Genomic DNA, 23560 nt, shown 5'->3' with positions numbered 1-23560 from the left:
CGGCACGGGGGCCCCACACCACAGGGCCGCGCGGCCACGGGGGGGGGGGGGGCGCGCCGCCCGGGGGGGGGGCCCCGCCGTGGCCCCACTGCGGCTCTCCTTCGGACTTCGGAAGCTTCGTGAGAAAATAGGCCCACAGGCTTTGATTTCGTCCAATTCCGAGAATATTTCCTTACTAGGATTTCTGAAACCAAAAACAGCAGAAAACAAAGAAGCGGCACTTCGGCATCTTGTTAATAGGTTAGTTCCGGAAAATGCACGAATATGACATAAAGTGTGCATAAAACATGTAGATAACATCAATAATGTGGCATGGAACATAAGAAATTATCGATACGTCGGAGACGTATCAGCATCCCCAAGCTTAGTTCTGCTCGTCCCGAGCAGGTAAAACGATAACACGTATAATTTCTGGAGTGACATGCCATCATAATCTTGATCATACTATTTGTAAAGCATATGTAGTGAATGCAGCGATCAAAACAATGTATATGACATGAGTAAACAAGTGAATCATATAGCAAAGACTTTTCATGAATAGCACTTCAAGACAAGCATCAATAAGTCTTGCATAAGAGTTAACTCATAAAGCAATAATTCAAAGTAAAGGCATTGAAGCAACACAAAAGAAGATTAAGTTTCAGCGGTTGCTTTCAACTTGTAACATGTATATCTCATGGATATTGTCAACATAGAGTAATATAATAAGTGCAATAAGCAAGTATGTAGGAATCAATGCACAGTTCACACAAGTGTTTGCTTCTTGAGGTGGAGAGAAATAGGTGAACTGACTCAACATTGAAAGTAAAAGAATGGTCCTCCATAGAGGAAAAGCATCGATTGCTATATTTGTGCTAGAGCTTTGATTTTGAAAACATGAAACAATTTTGTCAACGGTAGTAATAAAGCATATGCATCATGTAAATTATATCTTATAAGTTGCAAGCCTCATGCATAGTGTACTAATAGTGCCCGCACCTTGTCCTAATTAGCTTGGACTACCGGATCATCACAATGCATTGTTTTTACCAAGTGTCGCAAAGGGGTACCTCTATGCCGCCTGTACAAAGGTCTAAGGAGAAAGCTCGCATTGGATTTCTCGCTATTGATTATTCTTCAACTTAGACATCCATACCGGGACAACATAGACAACAGATAATGGACTCCTCTTTTATGCATAAGCATATACCAACAATTAATAATTTTCTCATTTGAGATTTGAGGATTGTTGTCCAAAACTGAAACTTCCACCATGGAGCATGGCTTTAGTTAGCGGCCCAATGTTCTTCTCTAACATATGCATGCTTAACCATATGGTGGTAGATCTCTCTTACTTCAGACAAGACGAACATGCATAGCAACTCACATGAAATTCAACAATGAATAGTTGATGGCGTCCCCAGTGAACATGGTTATCGCACAACAAGCAACTTAATAAGAGATAAAGTGCATAATTACATATTCAATACCACAATAGTTTTTAAGCTATTTGTCCCATGAGCTATATATTGCAAAGGTGAATGATGGAATTTTAAAGGTAGCACTCAAGCAATTTACTTTGGAATGGCAGAGAAATACCATGTAGTAGGTAGGTATGGTGGACACAAATGGCATAGTGGTTGGCTCAAGGATTTTGGATGCATGAGAAGTAATCCCTCTCGATACAAGGTTTAGGCTAGCAAGGCTATTTGAAACAAACACAAGGATGAACCAGTGCAGCAAAACTCACATAAAATACATATTGAAAAGATTATAAGACTCTACACCGTCTTCCTTGTTGTTCAAACTCAATACTAGAAATTATCTAGACCTTAGAGAGACCAAATATGCAAACCAAATTTTAGCATGCTCTATGTATTTCTTCATTAATGGGTGCAAAGCATATGATGCAAGAGCTTAAACATGAGCACAACAATTGCCAAGTATCACATTATCCAAGACATTTTAGTAATTTACTACATGTATCATTTTCCAATTCCAACCATATAACAATTTAACGAAGAAGAAACTTCGCCATGAATACTATGAGTAGAGCCTAAGGACATACTTGTCCATATGCTACAGCGGAGCGTGTCTCTCTCCCACAAAGTGAATGCTAGGATCCATTTTATTCAAACCAAACAAAAACAAAAACAAACCGACACTCCAAGCAAAGCACATAAGATGTGATGGAATAAAAATGTAGTTTCAGGGGAGGAACCTGATAATGTTGTCGATGAAGAAGGGGATGCCTTGGGCATCCCCAAGCTTAGACGCTTGAGTCTTCTTGATATATGCAGGGATGAACCACCGGGTGCATCCCCAAGCTTAGAGCTTTCACTCTCCTTGATCATGTTGCATCATACTCCTCTCTTGATCCTTGAAAACTTCCTCCACACCAAACTCGAAACAACTCATTAGAGGGTTAGTGCACAATATAAATTGACATATTCAGAGGTGACACAATCATTCTTAACACTTCTGGACATTGCATAATGCTACTGGACATTAATGGATCAAAGAAATTCATCCAACATAGCGAAAGAGGCAATGCGAAATAAAAGGCAGAATCTGTCAAAACAGAACAGTTCGTATTGACGAATTTTAAAATGGCACCAGACTTGCTCAAATGAAAATGCTCAAATTGAATGAAAGTTGCGTACATATCTGAGGATCATGCACGTAAATTGGCTTAATTTTCTGAGCTACCTACAGGGAGGTGGACTCAGATTCGTGACAGCAAAGAAATCTGGAACTGTGCAGTAATCCAAATCTAGTACTTACTTTTCTATCAACGGCTTAACTTGGCACAACAAAACACAAAACTAAGATAAGGAGAGGTTGCTACAGTAGTAAACAACTTCCAAGACACAAAATAAAAACAAAGTACTGTAGATAAAAACATGGGTTGTCTCCCATAAGCGCTTTTCTTTAACGCCTTTCAGCTAGGCGCAGAAAGTGTGTATCAAGTATTATCGAAGGGTGATGCATTCTCAGTGGGGTGTGGAGTTTTCTCAACTAGGCATAGTATATTGGATACATAAGTTTCAGCATCTCCCTTTTCATTAGTCTTAGGCGTGCTACTCTCATCAAACAAATTTTCAGGAACTAGCCAAGCATAGTTATTTTCTAATGCATCATTCATAGCTAAGAGCTTACATGGTATTGGTGCTTTGATCTCCCCTCCATCATCAATATTATTAGTGTATCTTATTCTATCCATATCCATCCTTTCAAGGAGACTAACAAAATTAGTAGGAGAACCAAGCATATTAAATTTAGCAAACACCTTTCTAGCTTCTCTTGCTAGACCACCAAATTCTCTAAGAAGGGTTTCTAATACAAAATCTTTCTTTTCCCCCTCTTCCATATCACCAAGTGTGAAAAACATGTGTTGGATTATAGGATTAAGATTAACAAATTTAGTTTCCAACAGGTGAACTAAATGCGCAGCAGCAATTTCATAAGTAGGCGCAAGGTCTACCAAGTGTCTATCTTCAAAATTTTCAATAGTACTAACATGATTGAAAAATTCTTCTATATTATTTCTCCCAACTATAGACCCACGTCCTACCGGAATGTTTTTTGTGGTAAAATTAAAAGGAAACATGATGAATAAGGTAAATGCAAGTAAACTAATTTTTTTGTGTTTTTGATATAGCAAACAAGATAGCAAATAAAGTAAAACTAGCAACTAATTTTTTTGTATTTTGATTTAGTGCAGCAAACAAAGTAGTAAATAAAACTAAGCAAGACAAAAACAAAGTAAAGAGATTGAGAAGTGGAGACTCCCCTTGCAGCGTGTCTTGATCTCCCCGGCAACGGCGCCAGAAATTTGCTTGATGCGTGTGGTTGGCACGTCCGTTGGGAACCCCAAGAGGAAGGTGTGATGCGCACAGCGGCAAGTTTCCCTCAGTAAGAAACCAAGGTTTAATCGGACCAGTAGGAGTCAAGAAGCACGTTGAAGGTTGATGGCGGCGAGATGTAGTGCGGCGCAACACCAGTGATTCCGGCGCCAACGTGGAACCTGCAAAACACAACCAAAGTACTTTGCCCCAACGAAACAGTGAGGTTGTCAATCTCACCGGCTTGCTGTAACAAAGAGTTAACCGTATTGTGTGGAAGATGATTGTTTGCAGAAAACAGTAAAACAAGTATTGCAGTAGATTGTATTTCAGTAAAGAGAATTGGACCGGGGTCCACAGTTCACTAGAGGTGTCTCTCCCATAAGACGAACAGCATGTTGGGTGAACAAATTACAGTTGGGCAATTGACAAATAAAGAGAGCATGACCATGCACATACATATCATGATGAGTATAGTGAGATTTAATTGGGCATTACGACAAAGTACATAGACCGTCATCCAACTGCATCTATGCCTAAAAAGTCCACCTTCAGGTTATCATCCGAACCCCCTCCAGTATTAAGTTGCAAACAACAGACAATTGCATTAAGTATGGTGCGTAATGTAACTAGTGACTACATCCTTGAACATAGCACTAATGTTTTGTCCCTAGTGGCAACATCACAACACAACCTTAGAACTTTCTGTCACTGTCCCAGGTGTCAATGCAGGCATGAACCCACTATCGAGCATAAGTACTCCCTCTTGGAGTTAATAGCAAAAACTTGGCCAGAGTATCTACTAGTAACGGAGAGCATGCAAGATCATAAACAACACATAGCATAACTTTGATAATCAACATAACAAGTATTCTCTATTCATCGGATCCCAACAAACGCAACATATAGAATTACAGATAGATGATCTTGATCATGTTAGGCAGCTCACAAGATCCGACAATGATAGCACAATGGGGAGAAGACAACCATCTAGCTACTGCTATGGACCCATAGTCCAGGGGTAGACTACTCACACATCACACCGGAGGCGACCATGGCGGCGTAGAGTCCTCCGGGAGATGATTCCCCTCTCCGGCAGGGTGCCGGAGGCGATCTCCTGGATCCCCCGAGATGGGATCGGCGTTGGCGGCGTCTCTGGAAGGTTTTCCGTATCGTGGCTCTCGGTACTGGGGGTTTCGTCACGGAGACTTTTTATAGGCGGAAGGGCAGGTCAAGAGGCGGCACGGGGGCCCCACACCACAGGGCCGCGCGGCCAAGGGGGAGGCCGCGCCGCCCTAGGGTGTGGCCCCTCCGTGGCCCCTCTTCGTCTCTCCTTCGGACTTCTGGAAGCTTCGTGAGAAAATAGGCCCCTGGGCTTTGATTTCGTCCAATTCCGAGAATATTTCCTTACTAGGATTTCTGAAACCAAAAACAAGCAGACAAAGAATCGGCACTTCGGCATCTTGTTAATAGGTTAGTTCCAGAAAATACACGAATATGACATAAAGTGTGCATAAAACATGTAGATAACATCAATAATGTGGCATGGAACATAAGAAATTATCGATACGTCAGAGACGTATCAATTGTTACCTCGTATCCGTTTATAGACGGTAGTACCGAAGGCTACGAGGAGGAGGAGGTCTTCTACGAAGAAGAAGAGGAACACTTTGACCACTATACCACTCAAGGAAAGCTATTACCAATGCAAGATATTAATATGAGCAAGCTCTACTATTGCCAAGCTACTAGTGCAAGATACCATGGCACTAGTATTGTTGTTTAAAGTTTTATTCTTCCAAGTCCAAGTCTTTATTTTTGCAAGCTTTTACTCTTTTTTTACCAAGGCTTACTTGTTGTAGTTAATTCTTGTTCAAGTATAGAGTACCACAAGAGAGTCAAACTTAGCCTAGAGAGCTAAAGTGTAGTTAGCACCCCTCATGACTAGTTGCTAGTGCTAAAACTAAAATTGCCTACTCTAGATGGAAACTTGTGAATCAAATGACTTTGAAAACCTTGGAATGATGAGTCATTCTATTGAAAGTGTTGAAGGTGAATATGAACTTTGAGTGACATTGTGAATTTGATGCAAACTGATGGTTGGGTTCGGATGCGATACCATTCCAATTTTAGAGTACCCCCACAATACCTGATAATGGGTAAGGCTTTAGCTGGAAATTTATGTATTTTAGTATGGGTTCCCTCTGAACAAGCGTCATAGAGGTTATGCCGATGCTGCCTCCGTTGAAAGTCAAATGATGTGAAAAAGAGTTGAATGTCCTACCCAAGCCCCGTGCAGTTCCTAGGATGGCAGATGGCCATCACTAGGAGGCCAAGCTCATAGGGGAGGTGCCTATACTAGGGTATGTAAGTGAAAGGTTAATGGTTGATGATCCGCATACTGAGTTATGATGATTCAGGGTTATTCCTGACAGATATAATCAAAAGTTGTGGCACAAGAGTACGACCTCTGCAGAGTGTTAAACTATTCGAATAGCCGCGTCCGCGGTCATGGACAGTTGGATGGCCATACTGTTTCGTTGTCAGATGTTTTACAAAATGAAGGGTGACTTGAAAGGTGAATTTGACTTGAATCACAACAGAGTTGTGGGAATGACACTAATGTTCCCACTTGAGCAAGTCTAGGTGAATAAAGAGTCTTTGCTATAAAGTGTTTATGAAATAAAACTGGCTATGTGCAAATAAACCTAGAGCTTAGAACCCCTACTATAGTTGATAGTACTTACATTAGTATTAGTTTGCGAGTACTTTATAAAGTACTCATGGCTTTATCCCTGGCTATTCAAATGGCCAGACTATGAAGAGGAGCACCAGTACCAGGAGGATGGACAGCAGGGCGTCTACGATAACTAGGACCACCTCCCAACGTCAAGCGTTGCCTGTGGAATAGATGGACCGCTACTACGTTTCTTCCGCTATGTGCTTTGTAATTGATCCTTAGATCAACTGTTGTTGTAAGACTTGGATCATGTGATCCCCTGTTGTAAGACTATTATGGTTTGTAATGAATGATGTTCTCTGATATCAACTATTATGTCTCGCAAAAACAATCTTCCTGGGATTGCGATGTATGTCATAATAGGCATCTGGAATTAAAAATCCGGGTGTTGACACACTGGCACCCTGTTGTGGTCTTGACAATCATCTTCCCTGGCACCTGGCCAAGTTAAGTCCGAAAGGAATCTCGGAGAGGGAGCACACCGATCCCTGTATCCATGAGCACCTTAGGGAAGTGGAGAAGCGACACATCCTCGTGGAAGTGGCCAACTTTCGTTGGTTGTTCCCTAAGACTTTTGCTTGAGCCCTCTTCAGGTACCTCCACAGGCACTCCTAGACGCAGAGTGTGGAGAAAAAAAAGGAAATATGAGACAGTGTTGGATTATTGACCACTATACCAATATGATTGGCTCATCCTTACAGTTTGCCTCATACAAATGACCTTGGGGAAACAATGAATCTTTCCGACCAAGTGCTATGCACATTGTTGAGTATTTGAACTATGCTAATGGCCGGATAGATTCATTGTGCCACCAATATGTGGCTACATTTTAACCATTGGCACAATATGTTAAGCATTCCTAAGTTACAGTAGGAAGCTAAGAGATGTCTCAACAATTTGCAAGCTATGAATCATTGTGCCACATTATAATCATAGGACCAATATGTTAAACATTTGTAAATTAGCCTCATACAATGTATAAAACAAAGTTAAGAAATGTCTTACAAGACCTTGCAGAATGCAATGCTTGCCATTGGATGTCCCAAGGTTTATAAGACATTCTTAGCTCATAGTGTGCTACTATGTTAAATCATCGGCCGAAAACAAACTACAGAACCCAATTTTAATGGCCTCATACAATGTAGCAAACAAAGCAGAGTGAATGAAATCAACGCCTCAGAAGTGCAACCTAACAAATCTAACTGACAATGGAAGCCCTAGGTCTACTCAACCAACAAATAAGTGCACAAATCAATTAGAAGCCAAAGCACATGAAGAACAACATGAGTGTCACAAAGGGAATCAACCTTGGAACAGTAACCTGATGGAACCCTGACCCAACTAGATCTGCTATGTATGTCATGAATGGCGCACCTACATGCCATATACGGGTAGATCTACGGTAAAAAAGGGTCGGTGAGGGATTTTGGAAGCCTTAGCGACATGGCTGAGCCGCCGAAGGTTGAAGTAGAGAGGCAATTTAGGGCTGGCGGAGGCAACGGGGAATCAGCGGTCGAAGTCTAAGCAACGGAAGCGGCGTGGAATAGGCGATGGTACAAAAACTCCATCTTTTATCTTGGCCTTGTCACCAACAGAGGAACGTCTGAGGGGTTTGGGGAATGGAGTGATACGAGAGAGAGAGAGAGAGAGAGAGAGAGAGAGAGAGTGATAGGAGGAAGATGGCGATGAGTAAAATTTATGGCGCGGGACAAGGACCGACGCGACGTCTCGCGCTGCTTACCCACGCGTGTAGGGGAAGCCTTACTTTGCACTCTACGGGCTCGGATCCGTGGAAATGGTCGAATCAGGTGTACTAGCAGGGCCTGGCCCTAGACTACTTCGACGTGCATGCAAGTCAATATTTTAAGGGAGCCCAGGTATCCAGTCGCCTGGATTTTGGCCCCCCGGAGCCTGTTTAGGGGTCGTGCGGCCTACCAATCACGCCCCAGACCGTAGACGATGCTACTTGAGCCCGGGCCCCTCGTATGCCTGTTCACGGTTTGGTCCCAAACGATTCAAACCTCCGACCCAACCTAAACCAAACCGGTATAACGGTTTGTGGTGTGATTAGGTTGAAGAAACCGTCAAAATCCGGCAAAACCGTCGATGCAGAGGGTGAGCCTCTCGCATCACCTTTTAGCTCCTGAAAACTGAAAGTCATATTTTTAACTTCAGCCATTTTTAAAGTTATAATGCTTACCTTCTTCATCGTCTCGCCGTTCATCTTGACACTTTTCTCGTTTCTTTTCTTTTCCAAACAAGGGGACTATAGCATCAACTTTTACAACAAAAAACGATGCACACAATTTTTTATTAAGGGTTTAGTATTTAATGTATTATACTCGGTAGTTGGAAAACCATATAAGGTTGAAATATGAATTAACAATCGAAATAATAGTAGCATATGGCAACCATGCATTTTCCAGTCTACTAATATGCATCAAACCAGTCTGGTTGAAGATAAAAGTTACCATCGACAAAGGTTGCATCTAGTAGCAATAAACTTTCACCGATCCGACAAAATAAGAAAGTACCACATCTGAATCAAATGAGATTAATAAACACGACAAAATTATATCATCGGGACAGAAAAAGAAGTTGCCCGCTAAAGCTCCTACGTTGGACAAACCCCAAGCAACAATCACAAGTCTTGAGCCTCAAGCTCCTAGGAAATAGGCCCCTTGATGATGAACTTCACTTACAAGAGAACCAAAAACACTTGTCTTCATCCCACTGCAGATAAAACTACACTATTTCATCTTCACCGATGAAGTAGAAAACTTTTGATTATTAGTTTCAATTTTTTTTCTTCATTTTCTTTCATATTTCTTTCAAAATAGGGTCAAAATGATCGGCATGGTTGTTTACAGCAAGGCGTTAAATATTTCAACACTCTCTGTGGTTCTTTGACTTGATGATTACTTTTGTACCTTAAAAGGGCTTTTCCAAAAATTTAGGAGCAACCTTTACTCATTTGTAGTTTAAATTTGAATTACTTTAGGCCGACCTAAACTTCATATAAATGGGCGCAGCCGAAAATCTTGAAAATTGATAATATTTGGGCATTCTCCATCCAATATGGTCTACTTTATGTGAAAAATAAGTGATGTCATTTTGAATCATATTCTTTTCACTTGCTTCACTAAAAAATAGTTTTTCTCTTAGAATTTAAATGTAGCGTTTTTGTATATTTTTTTTGGAATCTCCACTTGGAAATATTGTCTGTCATGGAAAGATGCACCTTTGTGCTGAATATGGGCATTGTTATGTTAAAATATACCATGGGTATGGCCATGAACATGATCGTTTGGTTTGAAACAAATCAATGTTCATACATGATAGGCCTTTTGTGGAAACTTCTTTTCAAAACATGTGATAATACAAGTTCTAACTTTTCCTGGCAACTTGCACACATAAAAGGGCTCCATGTATGGAAATATTGCATTTTTCAATTTTCTCAATTTTCTTTATTTATCGAAATAGGGTCAAAATTCTTGACATGGTTATTCATTGTAAAGGGTTGAATCTTTCTTATTAGTACTTTCAACAAATGACAACTTGTGTACATTAAAAAAACTGGTATTTTTTAATAGCAACATATCACACAATTGCTATTATAATTGAATTACTTTTGAGAAAAGTCGTTTAGTTGGGAGAAAGCAGCTAGAAGATTAAAAATTCGTAATATGGTGGTATTCTTTTTCCAATATGGTCTACTTTGTGTGAAAAAATTGTGTGGTGTCATTTTACACCATATTCATTGCATTTGCTTCACACAAAAAACATGTTTAGCACTTACAAATTTAGAATAATTTTTTATTTAAAAAAGTTGGAAACTTCACATGCCAATATTGTTTGTTATAGCAAGATGCACCTCAAGCTGGAAACTTCACATGTCAATATTGTTTGCTATAGCAAGATGCACCTCTGTGTTGAATTTGGGCACATTTTCAACTTTGCGATATATATGGCCATGAACTTGCCCATTTTTCTTGACACCCATGAATTTGCATACATGGTAGGCCTTTTATGACAAATTTTCCAAGAACTTGTCATATTACAGTATTGGTATTTTTCCTCCATGTTGATTTTTTTTACATATTTTAACCTTCATTTTCTTTATTTTTTTTCAAAACATGGATCAAAATGGTCGACATGGCTATTCACATTAAGGGGTTGAATCTTTCAAAACTCTTGGTGGTTCTATTAATAGTGAATACTTTTCTACCTTAAAATTATGTTTTGGCAATTTTAAGGTGTAAACAATTACACACTTCTAATTCAAATTTGAAGTACTTTTAGAAATCAACATAAAGTAATTTAAAAGGATCAAAGTAGCTAGAAAGGTTAAAATTTTATAATATGTGGGAATTATCCATCTTATCAAGTTTACTATTTTTTTGGAGTGGTGCCATTTTGCAGCAGCAACAGCGGAGGCACAAGCTACCTTCATCTGTTCCTGTTTCAACCCCTGGTCATCCTGAATTGTTGCTCTTCTTCGCCCCACGTCCACGTGACGGTTGCCATGGTCTGCGTGGGTATCGCTCGCTCGTGCTCACCCACGTGACGATCCAACGTTAATTGCTGCCACAGCATGTGTTCTACGTATAAGCAAAGCATGTACAAAAAATAGAGGAAACCTGAAATCAATTCGTATCTATGTACCGCCCGTTCGGATCAAGATACCGTACGTTTACAATTCATACATGTCGTATGGTCTTGGAAAAGAAAAAATATATACAATTCACATGTGCCATTGCTCGTTTCACATGCTTGTTTGAGCCAGTACTGGCAATTTTTTTGTGCCCCGTACGACTTTTGTGGTTGCGATGGCAATGGGTTTTTGTTCAGGAAGCAAATGTTTTCACATCGAGCATTCACAGCTGGTTTTTGAGTTTTTCATTGATGTTCCAACTTGGTCTCTTCCTTGTTGCTTTTTCTTTGTGGTCTGCTTACAGATTATAAATATAGTATAGTAGCTTTTTTTCTAGTAGATCTAGGTTTATCGAATCTTAGAAAACATATGTAGATGGTTAAGGAGCATCTACAAGACTCGCTAATTAATTTTATCTTATGTTTATCGGACCTTTCTAGTTTACTATGTATGTAGAGTTGTATCAATGGATGGACATAGTCCAGGGTTGAAGTTTCACCTACAGCCAGACCCTGCCTACAGCTATGCATACATATGGGATAAATATAAAGTTACGCACATTCATGTATTCATGTATAGAAGATCTAATGAGATAGGATTTGTGGGTAGAACATCCACAAATACTATAGCCCCTGTGAGCCACATGCATATCATAGTCTCTTGGTCCAACTGTTACACCACGAAGCGCCGGCCTTTCAACGATTATTAAGTAAAGTACATACGAAAGCATTAGGATTAGTGATGTTAATGTTACTCCCAAATGGATCACTAAACGCGTAATGTACACCTATTTTTGTCATTGGGTTTCACATGTAGACGTCGTTTACCACTTATCTCACCTCGAACCTTGATCAATCCTCGGGGTCTTGGGTACTTGGCAAGTCCTCGGACTAAGGTAAGATACAATGATACAAAATATAAATCTTCAATTGAAATCACCACACAATATTCTCATGTATTAGATGCACATAATTGATGCGAGGCTAATCCTCAACACGTAGCATGTGAGGACTAGTCACTCATAATAACAAGATCGATGAAAGAAAACATTGTAGAATTACTTAAATTGATAACAAATATCATTAGGCCGCCAATCGCGAGCAGATCCCAAATAAAAGCTATGGTTATGAGACGGAAATGGGGATGGGGTTGATGAACAATGGTGGAGGTGAAGCGGTGGCTCATCCTCAGTGTGTTTCTGATGCAATCTGAGAATGGAGGTTCTCTGTGCGACGACTAGAGTACCAAAATATAGGTGCCTTCACGAAAGTTGCTTGGTTTGACCAGGCGGAGTCGGTGTCAAGTTGTACAGGCGGGCGGTATGGTTGGGCCTGCCCCGTACAATGCTCATTAACACTACTGGTATCGGCTCTTCGATCATGGTTGACTTATGAGTATTGGTAACTCGTGATTTTTTCCTTTTTGCTCGAGTTTTCGCTATAAAAACTTGATTTCTTGTATCACACAAGGATAATCACATCTTTGCAATAATTATTCATTAGTAGCAAGGCTAGAGAGAAATTTTATTAATTGATCGACTTAATATACGATTTAAACACGGAGAAAGATGGTTATTTTCATAATCATCAATGAGCAATCAAAGTATTTATTAAGACAAATGTTCAACCAACAGTTAGAGTTTTAGCGCCCCCCCCCCCCCCCCCATAAATAAATTTTCCCTATTGCAAGTACGAGATTCGGGTCATGATTTATGTCTCATTGTCCCTCCTATTTTTCTTATTCTAAGGTGAAATCCTATGGTCCCATATCGGTCAAATACCATGCATTTGACATTCACATATTAGCATCATAGAACCACATCAAAGTACAAATCCTGACCAAATACTCAACTCATATTATATAGAAACCATGGCTATGACATCCTATAGGAACACGGGAAACTATCCACAAATCTTAAGCATGGACATGAAGAGTTCCATAATGAGTACAAATTAATCTTAAAATGCTAGAGGGATCTTATGGACATTAGGAACTACACTCCATTGTAGGCCTCGTGGCCTTGCTCTAATGCCTCCAAATTAAGCCCGTGCTCTTCGTTCCGATGAAAAAAACTTGCGATGGGATTTCTCGAATTATTTGAACTATGTAAGGTCCCTGAAACAGAAAATAATAAGAGGATGCTTTCTGCTCCTTGAAACAAGTACTAAACCATTGGAAGAAGGAAGTTCCATAAATCTTGTAAAATATGGTAGATAACTTGATGATCGCGCATATATGATTGTAGAACATGGATCATATGACATGTAAATGACAATATGAAACACACATATCACATACTTGCACTATTTCATGCGGATTGACTACCCATCTATAAGGATATCCTGGATTCTTGTATGCTGGTTAACCAAGCACTCATGCTTACATAACGCTTATTTGGAATCCTTTGTTTTGAGATAAGCACATTTATGCCAATGTATTAGTATCATGCGAACCGTCTTACCGGTAATTGATGATGCGTGTGAACGTCGTCACACCGGTCCTATTTTTACTCCTTTTTTCCTAAAATGTGTTTTAATATAGTTTGTACTTTGTAGTCAAGGTCAAGTTTGGTAGAGTCTGGGCATGTATAAGGGCAAACGTTTTAATCCTTTCAATAGTCAATACGGAGTATCTAGTAGCATGGAAATATATTTCACGGTTGGTCTCATAAGGGCATCTCCAGCGGCGCGACGCAAACGGACGCTGAGCGACCGTTTTCGTCCGCCGTGACCAGAAATGCATCTGGGGTCTGCTCCAGCGGCGCGACGCAAAGTGACCGGGCCGTCCGTGGAGACGCAAACCTGGCTGGGCCAATTATGCGCCAGGTTTACGTCTCCGCGGACGCTCGGCGGTCGCTTGGAGTTTCCTCCATTTCTTACCCGGTCCCGCATGTCAGAGACAGCGAAATCGACCGCTTCAATTTGCTTCTTGTTCCCCTTCTTTCCTGTCGTAGTGCCGCCCCCACCCCTAGCGCTGCCGTCCGGCCGTAGCGCCGCAGTAGTCGCCGTCGGCTCCGTTCTTGCCGCGCGGGAGAGCAGGAGCATGCTCCGCCGCGTACCTACCGGCTGTTTTCGAGCGAAACGCTCCCGGTTGCGCCGCCCTTCCGCACCGCCCACGACCTATTCGGTCAATTGCGTCGGTAGGTTTCTTACTCGTGTTTTCGGCGCTATCGTGCGCGGCCATTGATCCGCAGTTTGTACCCACGCAGATGGACATGTGGCAGATGTTGGACAAGTTCCGCGCGGAGGTCGTCGACTCCTCTTCCGACGAGGAGTCCGATGAGTCGACGCAGACATTGGCAACAACTGCGGCCTCCATGATCCACGAGTTCACCTCTAACCCGAGGCCGCAGCACCGGGGCTCTGTTTGAAAACTTCATAAATTGATGCAAACGCGAAAATGCGTCGGCCCGCTGGAGCCACCCCTAGGTGCAAACGGACGCGCGGATAAAAACGGTCTGTCGAGCGTCCGCCGCGCGACGCAAACGGACATTTCGGACGTCCGAAATGCGTCGCGCCGCTGGAGATGCCCTAATATAAATTTGATATTATAGTTGTTGATACCATTGCATATATACTATTTGGTTCAATTTTGAAAAACTTAGCTATAATTTGGTGTTTATGTTTGGCTCAATTTGCGATGTAGGGGTTGTATAAACTAACAACGGCCGCGGCCGGTAAAAGTAAAACCTGGCACCTCTCCTCGATTTAGTCCACCTTCCCCTCCAAGCCAACCTTCAGGTTCAGATTGCGTGCTCCGTAGGCCATGAAGAAAAATGGATGCACGCGGCCCGTTGCATTGCCTTCTCCTGCGTTTCCACTTGGTGCCGGTGTGGCGCCCATGAAACGACATATGGGGAGGCGTGCAGTGCATGCCATTTTTCCTTCTGACAAAGCGCGTGCTGGCGCACGACTGACTGTCTGCTGCCTTTGGATAACTTGGAGGAGAAGACCGGGACACTGGGACAACACATGCTGGCTGACATACATACTAGTACGTGGACCTTGTTAGAACAAGGGCAATAATATAGCCGGCTGCTAGCTAGTATATACTAACTCATACCATGTCACTTATAGCCAGCAAAAATGAAAACACTAGTGCAATAAGGTAGCTACTAGTTAGCTTTGTTGAATATTTAACTATGTAAATTTGTACTGGTTTGCTTTACATGCATGACTCATAGGACACACATTCAATGCATATAGCTGGCTTAGCACATTGCCATCGGCTGCATGCAGGCTGTTGTGGTATTGTTTCTTGCGCCAGCGCCGGCGACAGATCAAGCGCCCGCTCTTGTCTCTCTCTTCCTTTCTCTTGCCTCCACCTAGGATTTAGCTGACATGAATTTGCTCGTAGCCTGCTGACCAAGCTCTATTATACTTGCTCTTAGCAGTAGCAGGCCGTGAGACAGACGGTCTATGCAGCAGCAGCGGCAGCGGAGACGAAGAAATGTGCGGCACAAGCTACCTTCCGCTGTTCGGCTGTTCCCACCCTCGGTCAACCCGCGGCATTGGTTCAGTTGCGTCCACTGTGCCTGCAGGCTGCTCTTCTTCGCCCCACGTCCACGTGACGGTTGCCATGGTCCGCATGGGCATCGCTCGCTCGTGCTCACCCATGTGATCCAATGTTAATCGCTACCACATCATGTGTTCTAGTATAAGCAAAGCCTGTACATACACGTAGTAATTACATAGAGGAAACCTGGAATCAATTTGAATCTACGTACTGCCGTTCGGATGAACATAACGTACGGTTACAATTCATTTCATACATGTCGTATGGTGCTGGGAAAGGAAAAAAAATACAATTCACATGTGCCATTGCTCGTTTCACATGCTTGTTTGAGCCCGTGCTTACCTTTTTTTTTTCTCTAGAAAAAGGGGGAGCGTAGCCCTGCCCTTCAGATTAACATATTTAATTGAGGTAAAAATATTACACATAGGCTTCATTTACATAGTTGCAAAATGTGAAATTTCGATGAAACCTATATTAGGTTTTTGTTGGCCATCGCCTTCTTCCCTGCAAAGAAAGAACACCCAGTCAACCAAACTAGAGGGTTACGCTGGCCCTCACTATCTTCGCTGCAAAGAATGACCATACGAAAACAAAAAACTATAGGCTTATGATCATCACCGATGTCGTCATCGCTGTTGTCACCGTGGTGGTTCCTACGGCAAGATGTGTCGTCAAAAACCTTCACCCTGAGCTCGCCATAGCCTTCCCACTTGAAGTTCACCAAGCAACCGACCTCCAGGTTGTGGGCTAGGGCGAACTTCTCGTAGCCAGTGTGGAGGAACATGTGGCCTTCCCCGTCAAACAACACCTCTACATGCCACCCGCACTCTCCGTTGTTGGCTTCCCGCAAGTGTACGCCATCCGACAAGATATTCCGCGATCTTCTCCATGAGCCTTTTTGAACCGAAAGGGTCCTACTTGACAAGGACGAAGAACTCGAAGAATGCAAGGTGGAAGCAGTCCGGCGACGGCGAGCGTTCAGGGGCTGGGGATCCTGCACCCCGCCCCTGCCATGGCGGCCGCTTCTGCGACCGCGACCACAACCCATACAGCCTACCGTGGATTGCTCGAGGGAGAAAGTGTGCAGCGACGCTAGGGTTTGTGTGAGGAGAATCCGGTGCCCGAGCACCTCGTTTTATACCCGGGGGAAGGCATGGGGGTGGTCGGAGGAAGGCGAAGGTAGGTGAGCGGTGGCACCATTCATATCCGGCACGCATGGTTAGATCATTACACTTACCGCTCATTCATCGACTGCCAAGCGGCCCTGAGAGCTTCCATCATACCTGCACGAGGCAATGGTGCACCCGTAAACTCGAATATGAGCTTTAGTACTCTTGTCCACTCTGTTAAGCTAATTTCCAAACATATTTATTGCATTAACTGGTGGAGGAATGTGAGAGTAAAGTGAATAGCTCTCCAAATAAGATGAGCAGAAGGATAACATGCCAATTCCGTTTAGTAAGGTTGTATTTAGCATGCATAACTTTGTTATGAAAGAACTACATAAAGATCCCGATCTTCAAGGATACCTTTAGTTTTTAGATACATATCCTCGGAAAAACTATGTGCATATTCATCATATCTGGATACATAGATTTTACTGAAAACAAGCCTGATGTAGACAATTTCCACATAAACTTATCTTGGACGTTTGTTAGCTCGGTAGGCATAATCCATTGGACCAAATGTAACCAAGAAACCCACTTGTTTTTTCTGGCTTAAATTGTCCTAAATTCTATGTGTAGAGGCACTGAGGCAGCGCCGACCAGTATACTTACTCTGTGCATAGATCGACGGTTACAAGTCATAGTTGTATGTCAGTGATGTACTGCGACCAGTATACCAATACTAGGCGTATAGATCGACGGTCAATCATACCGATCATACAGGGCAATCGGAACATGGCGTAAACTAAGAAAAGGTGAGATATGAAATGATCGGCCGCCGAATGCTGACAGACGAACCGGTGAAAGTTATTGAAAGTGCGAGCTTGGCTTTCCAAGCAATCATCCACATGAAAGCCACTGACCATATGCAAAGCCAGCAGCCCCCAATAGATTAGGATCGGTTAGTTGGCTAACTAATGACATATGTTAATGACACACCACACTACAAGTCTACAACTGGAGTACGTGCTGCTTTACGGGGTGCAGTACATATACAGGCAGGCCGGGAGGACGCATATATTGTTCTTAATTAACTCGAGTTTAGTGGGACAGTGGGTGTAAAGCAGATCGATGGAGAGTACTGTACTAGGCTTCCTGCTATCACCCTGATGAATGCGTGCGTGCTTTAGCTTGTGCTGTGTTGTGTGGGATCAATGATCGATCGCCGTGCAAGATGGAGTATCTCACTTGCCTGATTGATGAGCATATACTACTGGCAATCCTTACTGAAATCGTTTGTCTTCTCCTGTGACACGCAGCTGGCTCCTTGCTAAAGGCAAGAGAAAGCTTCAGATGCATCGATTATCTAGTGCCGAACATGTTCAAAAGGGAGCAGCAACTCATGAAAAAAAAAGCCATCTGAGCTTACAAAAAGGAACCACTGCATACTTTCGTATTTCTTCCTTGCACATGCACCGCACCCCGTGTGAGGTGTGAACGATGCCCAGGCGTATATCACGCAGCCGATTAATTTGGGGCTAATCGGCCTTCCAATTTCCTGTAGTAAGTACGTACGTCCTTAGAGCATCTCCAGTCGCGTCCCCCAAACCGTCCCCCAAACCGCGTCGGATTGAGCGTTTGGGGGATGTGTTTTGTTCGTGCCGCGTTTGGGGGACGTCGCTCCCCAGCCGCGTCCCCCAAACGCCTCCCCCAAACATTTAAATTACTTTTTTTTGGCTTTTTATTTCAATTTCCACAAACTAATACATAATTTGGAACGTGGTTTACACGAAAACATAATTGGGAACGTGGTTTTCCACAAACTAATACATAGTTTGAACCGTCGTGGACACAAATATAAAATTTTGCAAAGAAACTAAACCTAACTAGGCCGTGCATCGAAGGTTTCCTGTGTTCGCTGCTAAGAAAGAACACTCGAGGGCACACCCAGTCACCTAAACTGGAAAATCCAGCGGGAGGATGGTGCCCTTGTTGGTTCTACCGATGAAGCGAACAGGCAGAAACCTCCGTGCACGTATTCGCTGCGAAGAAACAACACTCATTCAGTCGTCCTCCTCGTCGGTGCTGTCGTCGTGGGAGTCCCTGTCGACGTGGTAGTCCCGGAGGCAGCGCCTCTCGTCGAAGACCTTGACTTTCATGTCCCTGTTGCCGAAGTAGGAGAACACGAGGATGAAGCCGGCTTGGAGGCTGTGGTGGCGCGCGAACTTCTCCCAGCCGATGTTGAGGTACATCTTGCCGCGCGCGTCGTAGATCGCCTTGACGATCCACCGGCGATGCCGCACGAATGCTCCCGCAGATGCATCGTGCGCGGGCGTACGCCGCCGACGTACTCGGCGAAGGAGTCCGGCAGCCTCTGGATGCCGCGCGGGTCGCCCTTGAGGACGTGGACGAACTCGAACAGGACGTCCGGCTCCACGTCCATCTCCGACGATGATGAAGCCGGCGGCGTGGAAGGCGACGGCGAGCGTTCAGCTATGCCGCGGCCACGACCACGACCACGACCACGGCCGCGGCCGCGAGGTCCGCCTCCGCCTCTACCAGACATAGCGTCGAGTCTTGTTGAGAGATGGTGGCGGCTAGGGTTTGGGAGAGAGGCGCTAGGGTTTGTGTGTGAGAGGGACGATGAGAGGCGCCCCTTTTTATAGGCCGGAGGGAGGCGGAGGAGCGGTGGCGCTCATTAACGCCGGCGCGCAGAGCTAGGCGCGACGGGACGCGTCGCTGCGTCGCTGCGGGAACTGCACCGTCGCTGCGTCGCTGCGGGAACCGCACCGCCAATAACTTTCGTCGCGAGGTAGGCGACGGTTAGGTTAAAAATTTATTGTGCCGCTGACGCGTCGGCCCCGCGCCTCCTCGCCTCGCTTTTCGTTGTGTCCGGCGTCCCCGGAGCGTCCCCTGTGGGACGGGGACGGGCTCGGGGCGCCGGACACCGAATGGGGGCGCGCCGGACAAAAAAGGGCTTTGGGGGACGCGGCTGGAACGCTTTTTCTGTCCGGCGCGCCCCAAATCCCTTTGGGGGACGGTTTGGGGGACGCGACTGGAGATGCTCTTAGGCTGGTGCCATTGGGGGCGTGAGGAGGGGCGGTATCGCCCGGCGTGGGGCGGGAGAGAGGCGAGAGCGAGGCGAGACGAGAGCGGGAGGCGGCGGCGCGGGCGCCCGGCGGTATCGCCCGCTCCCGCCCGGCTACCGCCTGCGTTGGGGGCGAGAGCGAGGCGAGAGGCGGGCGGCAGCGTTGGCAGCGACAGGCGGGCGAGAGTGGGGGCGAGAGCGAGGCGAGAGACGGGCGACAGGCGGGCGAGAGCGAGGAGAGGGCGTAACGGCTAGCTGACGTGGCGCGATCTGATTCGTCCACGTCAGCTAGCCGTTGGGGTAGCCGTTGCTGGTTCAAAAAATCCGAAAAAAGCCAAAAAAACCCTAAAATTCCATCCCCACCCCTATAAATACCCCCCATATGGTTTCACTCACTCCACATCTATTTTATCTCCTTCACTCTCTCAAATCTTCTCCACCATATCCGGTTGGACTCCACCAGATTTGACCTCGTTCACGGATCTATTGGGGGCCGACGGGTCACCAATACAGCTAGATGATGTCTCTCCGACACATCGTCGCACCAATGTCGGTTCTTCGCCGCTTCCCCGAGTTTTATACTCCTCCGACACACCACCAAGGCCACGGCACGTAAGGGTAGGAGGAAGGGGAAGGACTCCTCATCAAGCAGTGAGGTAGGAAGTAAATCCTTCGCGATGAGAAACATGATGAAGGGTTTAGTGAAGGCTAAGCTATTCAAGCAATGGAACAAAATGAAAGACCGATCAACCGACGACATGAACGAAGCAGAAAAGCGCAAACATGCGAAGGCCATCAAGATGGTGGAAAAAGAGCTTGATCTGGAAGATGATGACGACGAGGAGGAGGAGCAGGAAGAAGAGGAAGAGGAGTAGAATTTTTATTTATTATGCAATTTTATTAATTATTATGTAATCGGTAATATTTTTAGTTGAATAAAATAATTTTCTTGCATTATTTTGAATGTCTACAAAAATCGAGTGAAATAACTTAATCTGAAAAATAAATGGTGATGTGGAGGAGAGAGAAGTGAGAGCTGACACTATAGCCTGTGCATTGGCACTGTAGGGTGAGAGTGGGGTGAGAGTGAGGAAAAAAGCTGACGTGATAGGCTATAGTGGTGTGGTGCATTGGCACCAGCCTTAGATTGTCAACACAAATTAACTTGCTAGTTGTACTTGTGAAACGACACAAATGTCGATCGTGTCTGTTTCTCGAGCGATACGTGCATGGCCGGCTTAGAATTCAGTTAGTCAAGTCAATCAATCAAATCGTCAGGTCCGTTAATCATGCGCCAGATGTCTGGTCTGCCTACGTAAGTGAATAAATAACTGAATATGCAATTACTTGTATATGCGTCTGAATTGAGACCTTCTCATGACAAACAGGACCTCGTAGCTTATATATGCTTCCGATAGGAATCCGACAATAAGCGTTATTTGCTGACTTGTCTCATGGGATCTCTGGACGCCCCATTCGTTTGGATTATGTGGGGATCATCGTCACTAGCTGAAGAAAAATATTCTGCCGATTTAGTTAAGCAAGTAAAAGGTAGGATGCCATGCCACAATTCCACTATCATATTAAGATTGCGCTGTTTAGACTAGTTGTAGTAAGATCAGAGATACGAGCATGCCTGCAGACTGCAGTGCAGCACTAAGGCTGGTGCCAACCCAACGCCCCGCTCCCGCCCCGCCACGTCAGCTTTTGGCCCACTCTCACCCCACTCTCACCCCACTCTCATCACACGGTGCCAATGCATGGGCTATAGTCCCCACTCTCACTTCTCTCTCCTCCACATCACCATTTCTTTTCCACATTAAGTTATTTCACTCGATTTTGTTTAGACATTCAAAATAATGCAAGAAAATATTTTATTCAACTTAAAATATTTCCGATTACATAATAGTTAATAAATTGCATAATAAATATTAAAAATTACATAATAAATAAAAATATTTTATTCTACTCTTCTTCCTCTTGTTCCTGCTCCTCCTCCTCGTCGTCATCATCTTCCAGACCAAGCTCTTTTTCCAGCATCTTCATGGCCTTCGCATGTTTGCGCTTTTCTGCTTCGTTCATGTCGACGGTTGATCGGTCTTTCACTTTGTTCCATTGCTTGAATAGCTTAGCCTTCACTAAACTCTTCATCATGTTACTCATCGCGAAGGATTTACTTCCTACCTCACTGCTTGATGAGGTTTCCTTCCCCTTCCTCCTGCCCTTACGTACCGCGGCCTTGGCCCTATCGCGGCCCATTGGACGCTCTTCCTCCGTGTCGCCTGTCGCGTCGCTAGAGCTGAACTCACCAGAAGGTCCTAGACGGATTCTCTTGGAACTGGAGTCGGTTCCACTACCAGGACCATGTTGTCCTTTCCACTTCGCTTCATTTTTTACAGCATTCCACCAGTGGAGCTTTCTGAACGGCCCCGTCACTCTTTTGTCTGCGGCGTACCTCTCCATTGCCGCCTTCATGACCATATCATCGTCTGCTCCACTCTGACGCATATTTGTTTCTTGGATGTGGTATGCATTGAACAGGGACACCTCCTTGTTGTAGGCGTTCCAATGATCCTTCAGCTGCTTCGAGGTCCGATGACGGGAAGGATCCGCGGTAGCGTTGAAGGTTGCAGCTATCCCACCCCAAAAACTAGTGCCGGTCTTGCAATTACCGGCAACAGAGTCCTTGGAGTTAAAAAGCCAAGCATTAACCTACCCCGAAATAGATATTGTTAGTGACAAATCGTAGCAAGAACCAATAATGCAATAAATATGTGATGGGTTTGTAAAGTACCAGTTTCTCCTCTTCCTGGACAGTCCAGTCAAGCCTCTTTGCACGCGGTGGTACGATTGTTTCCGCGGCATTGGACTCGGAGCTTGGAGCTTCGGAAGGTGGTGGGGGGTACGGACCATATGGCGCGTATGGATACGGAGGTGGAGGGTATGACCCGTACGAAGGTGGTGGGTACGGGGGTACAGTGCCACTCCCGCTACCTACAGGTGGAGCATTTTGAGGTGCTTGGGGGTATGGATACGGAGGCGGAAGAAATGAACCATATGGCCCCGGAGGCGCCGGAGGTGGAGCGTATGGGCCATATGGCCCCGGAGGTGGTGCGCCGGGGGACCATAAAACTCGGGGAATCGGCGAAGAAGCTACATTGGTGCGACGATGTGTCGGAGAGACACCTTCGAGGTCTATTGGTGACCCGTCTAGCATCAGATCCGTGAACGTGGTGCAATCTGGTGGAGTCCAACCGGACATGGTGGAGAAGTTGAGAGAGGGAAGGTGATGAATGGAGATGAGATGGGTGTGGAGTGTGAGTGAAACAAATGGGGGTATTTATAGGGGTGGAGCTGAAATTTTGAACCAGCAACGGCTAGCTGACGTGGACCAATCAGGTCGCGCCACATCAGCTAGCCGTTACTCGCTCCCGCCCCTCTCCCGCCCCACTCCCGCCCGCTACCGCCCAGCTCCCGCCCCACTCCCGCCCGCCTACCGCCCACTCCCGCCCGCCCTCTCGCCCGCCCACCTCCCGCCCCGGCCCGCCAACGCGCCGCCCCGCCTCCCGCCCCGCTCCCGCCTCCATCTCGCCGCCTACGCGGGCGACACCCGGCGGTAGCGGGCGCTACCGC

The 23560-nt window shown here is 44.9% G+C and overlaps 1 protein-coding gene across 1 annotated transcript; it reads right to left on the bottom strand.

Moving 5' to 3' along the window:
* Nucleotides 1–21683: 21683 nt before the first annotated feature.
* LOC127323870 (uncharacterized) lies at nucleotides 21684–23324 on the bottom strand. The gene is made up of 2 exons (XM_051351976.2): nucleotides 22722–23324; nucleotides 21684–22639 (listed from the first exon to the last, which is right to left on the bottom strand). The coding sequence occupies exons 1-2, from the start codon at nucleotides 23187–23189 to the stop codon at nucleotides 21893–21895; spliced, it is 1215 nt and encodes a 404-aa protein (XP_051207936.2). The 5' UTR covers nucleotides 23190–23324; the 3' UTR covers nucleotides 21684–21892.
* Nucleotides 23325–23560: the final 236 nt, after the last annotated feature.

The sequence above is a fragment of the Lolium perenne genome, chromosome 7, assembly GCF_019359855.2.
Source record: "Lolium perenne isolate Kyuss_39 chromosome 7, Kyuss_2.0, whole genome shotgun sequence".
Classification (NCBI taxonomy): domain Eukaryota; kingdom Viridiplantae; phylum Streptophyta; class Magnoliopsida; order Poales; family Poaceae; genus Lolium; species Lolium perenne.
This window is presented reverse-complemented; position numbering and strand designations above follow the sequence as displayed.

Coding starts and splice junctions, on each gene's coding strand:
- LOC127323870 (XM_051351976.2), bottom strand. CDS start 23,189: ATGTCCGGTTGGACTCCACCAGATTGCACCACGTTCACGGATCTGATG. Junction 22,640..22,721: donor TCCAGGAAGAGGAGAAACTG/GTACTTTACAAA, acceptor ATTTCGGGGTAG/GTTAATGCTTGGCTTTTTAA.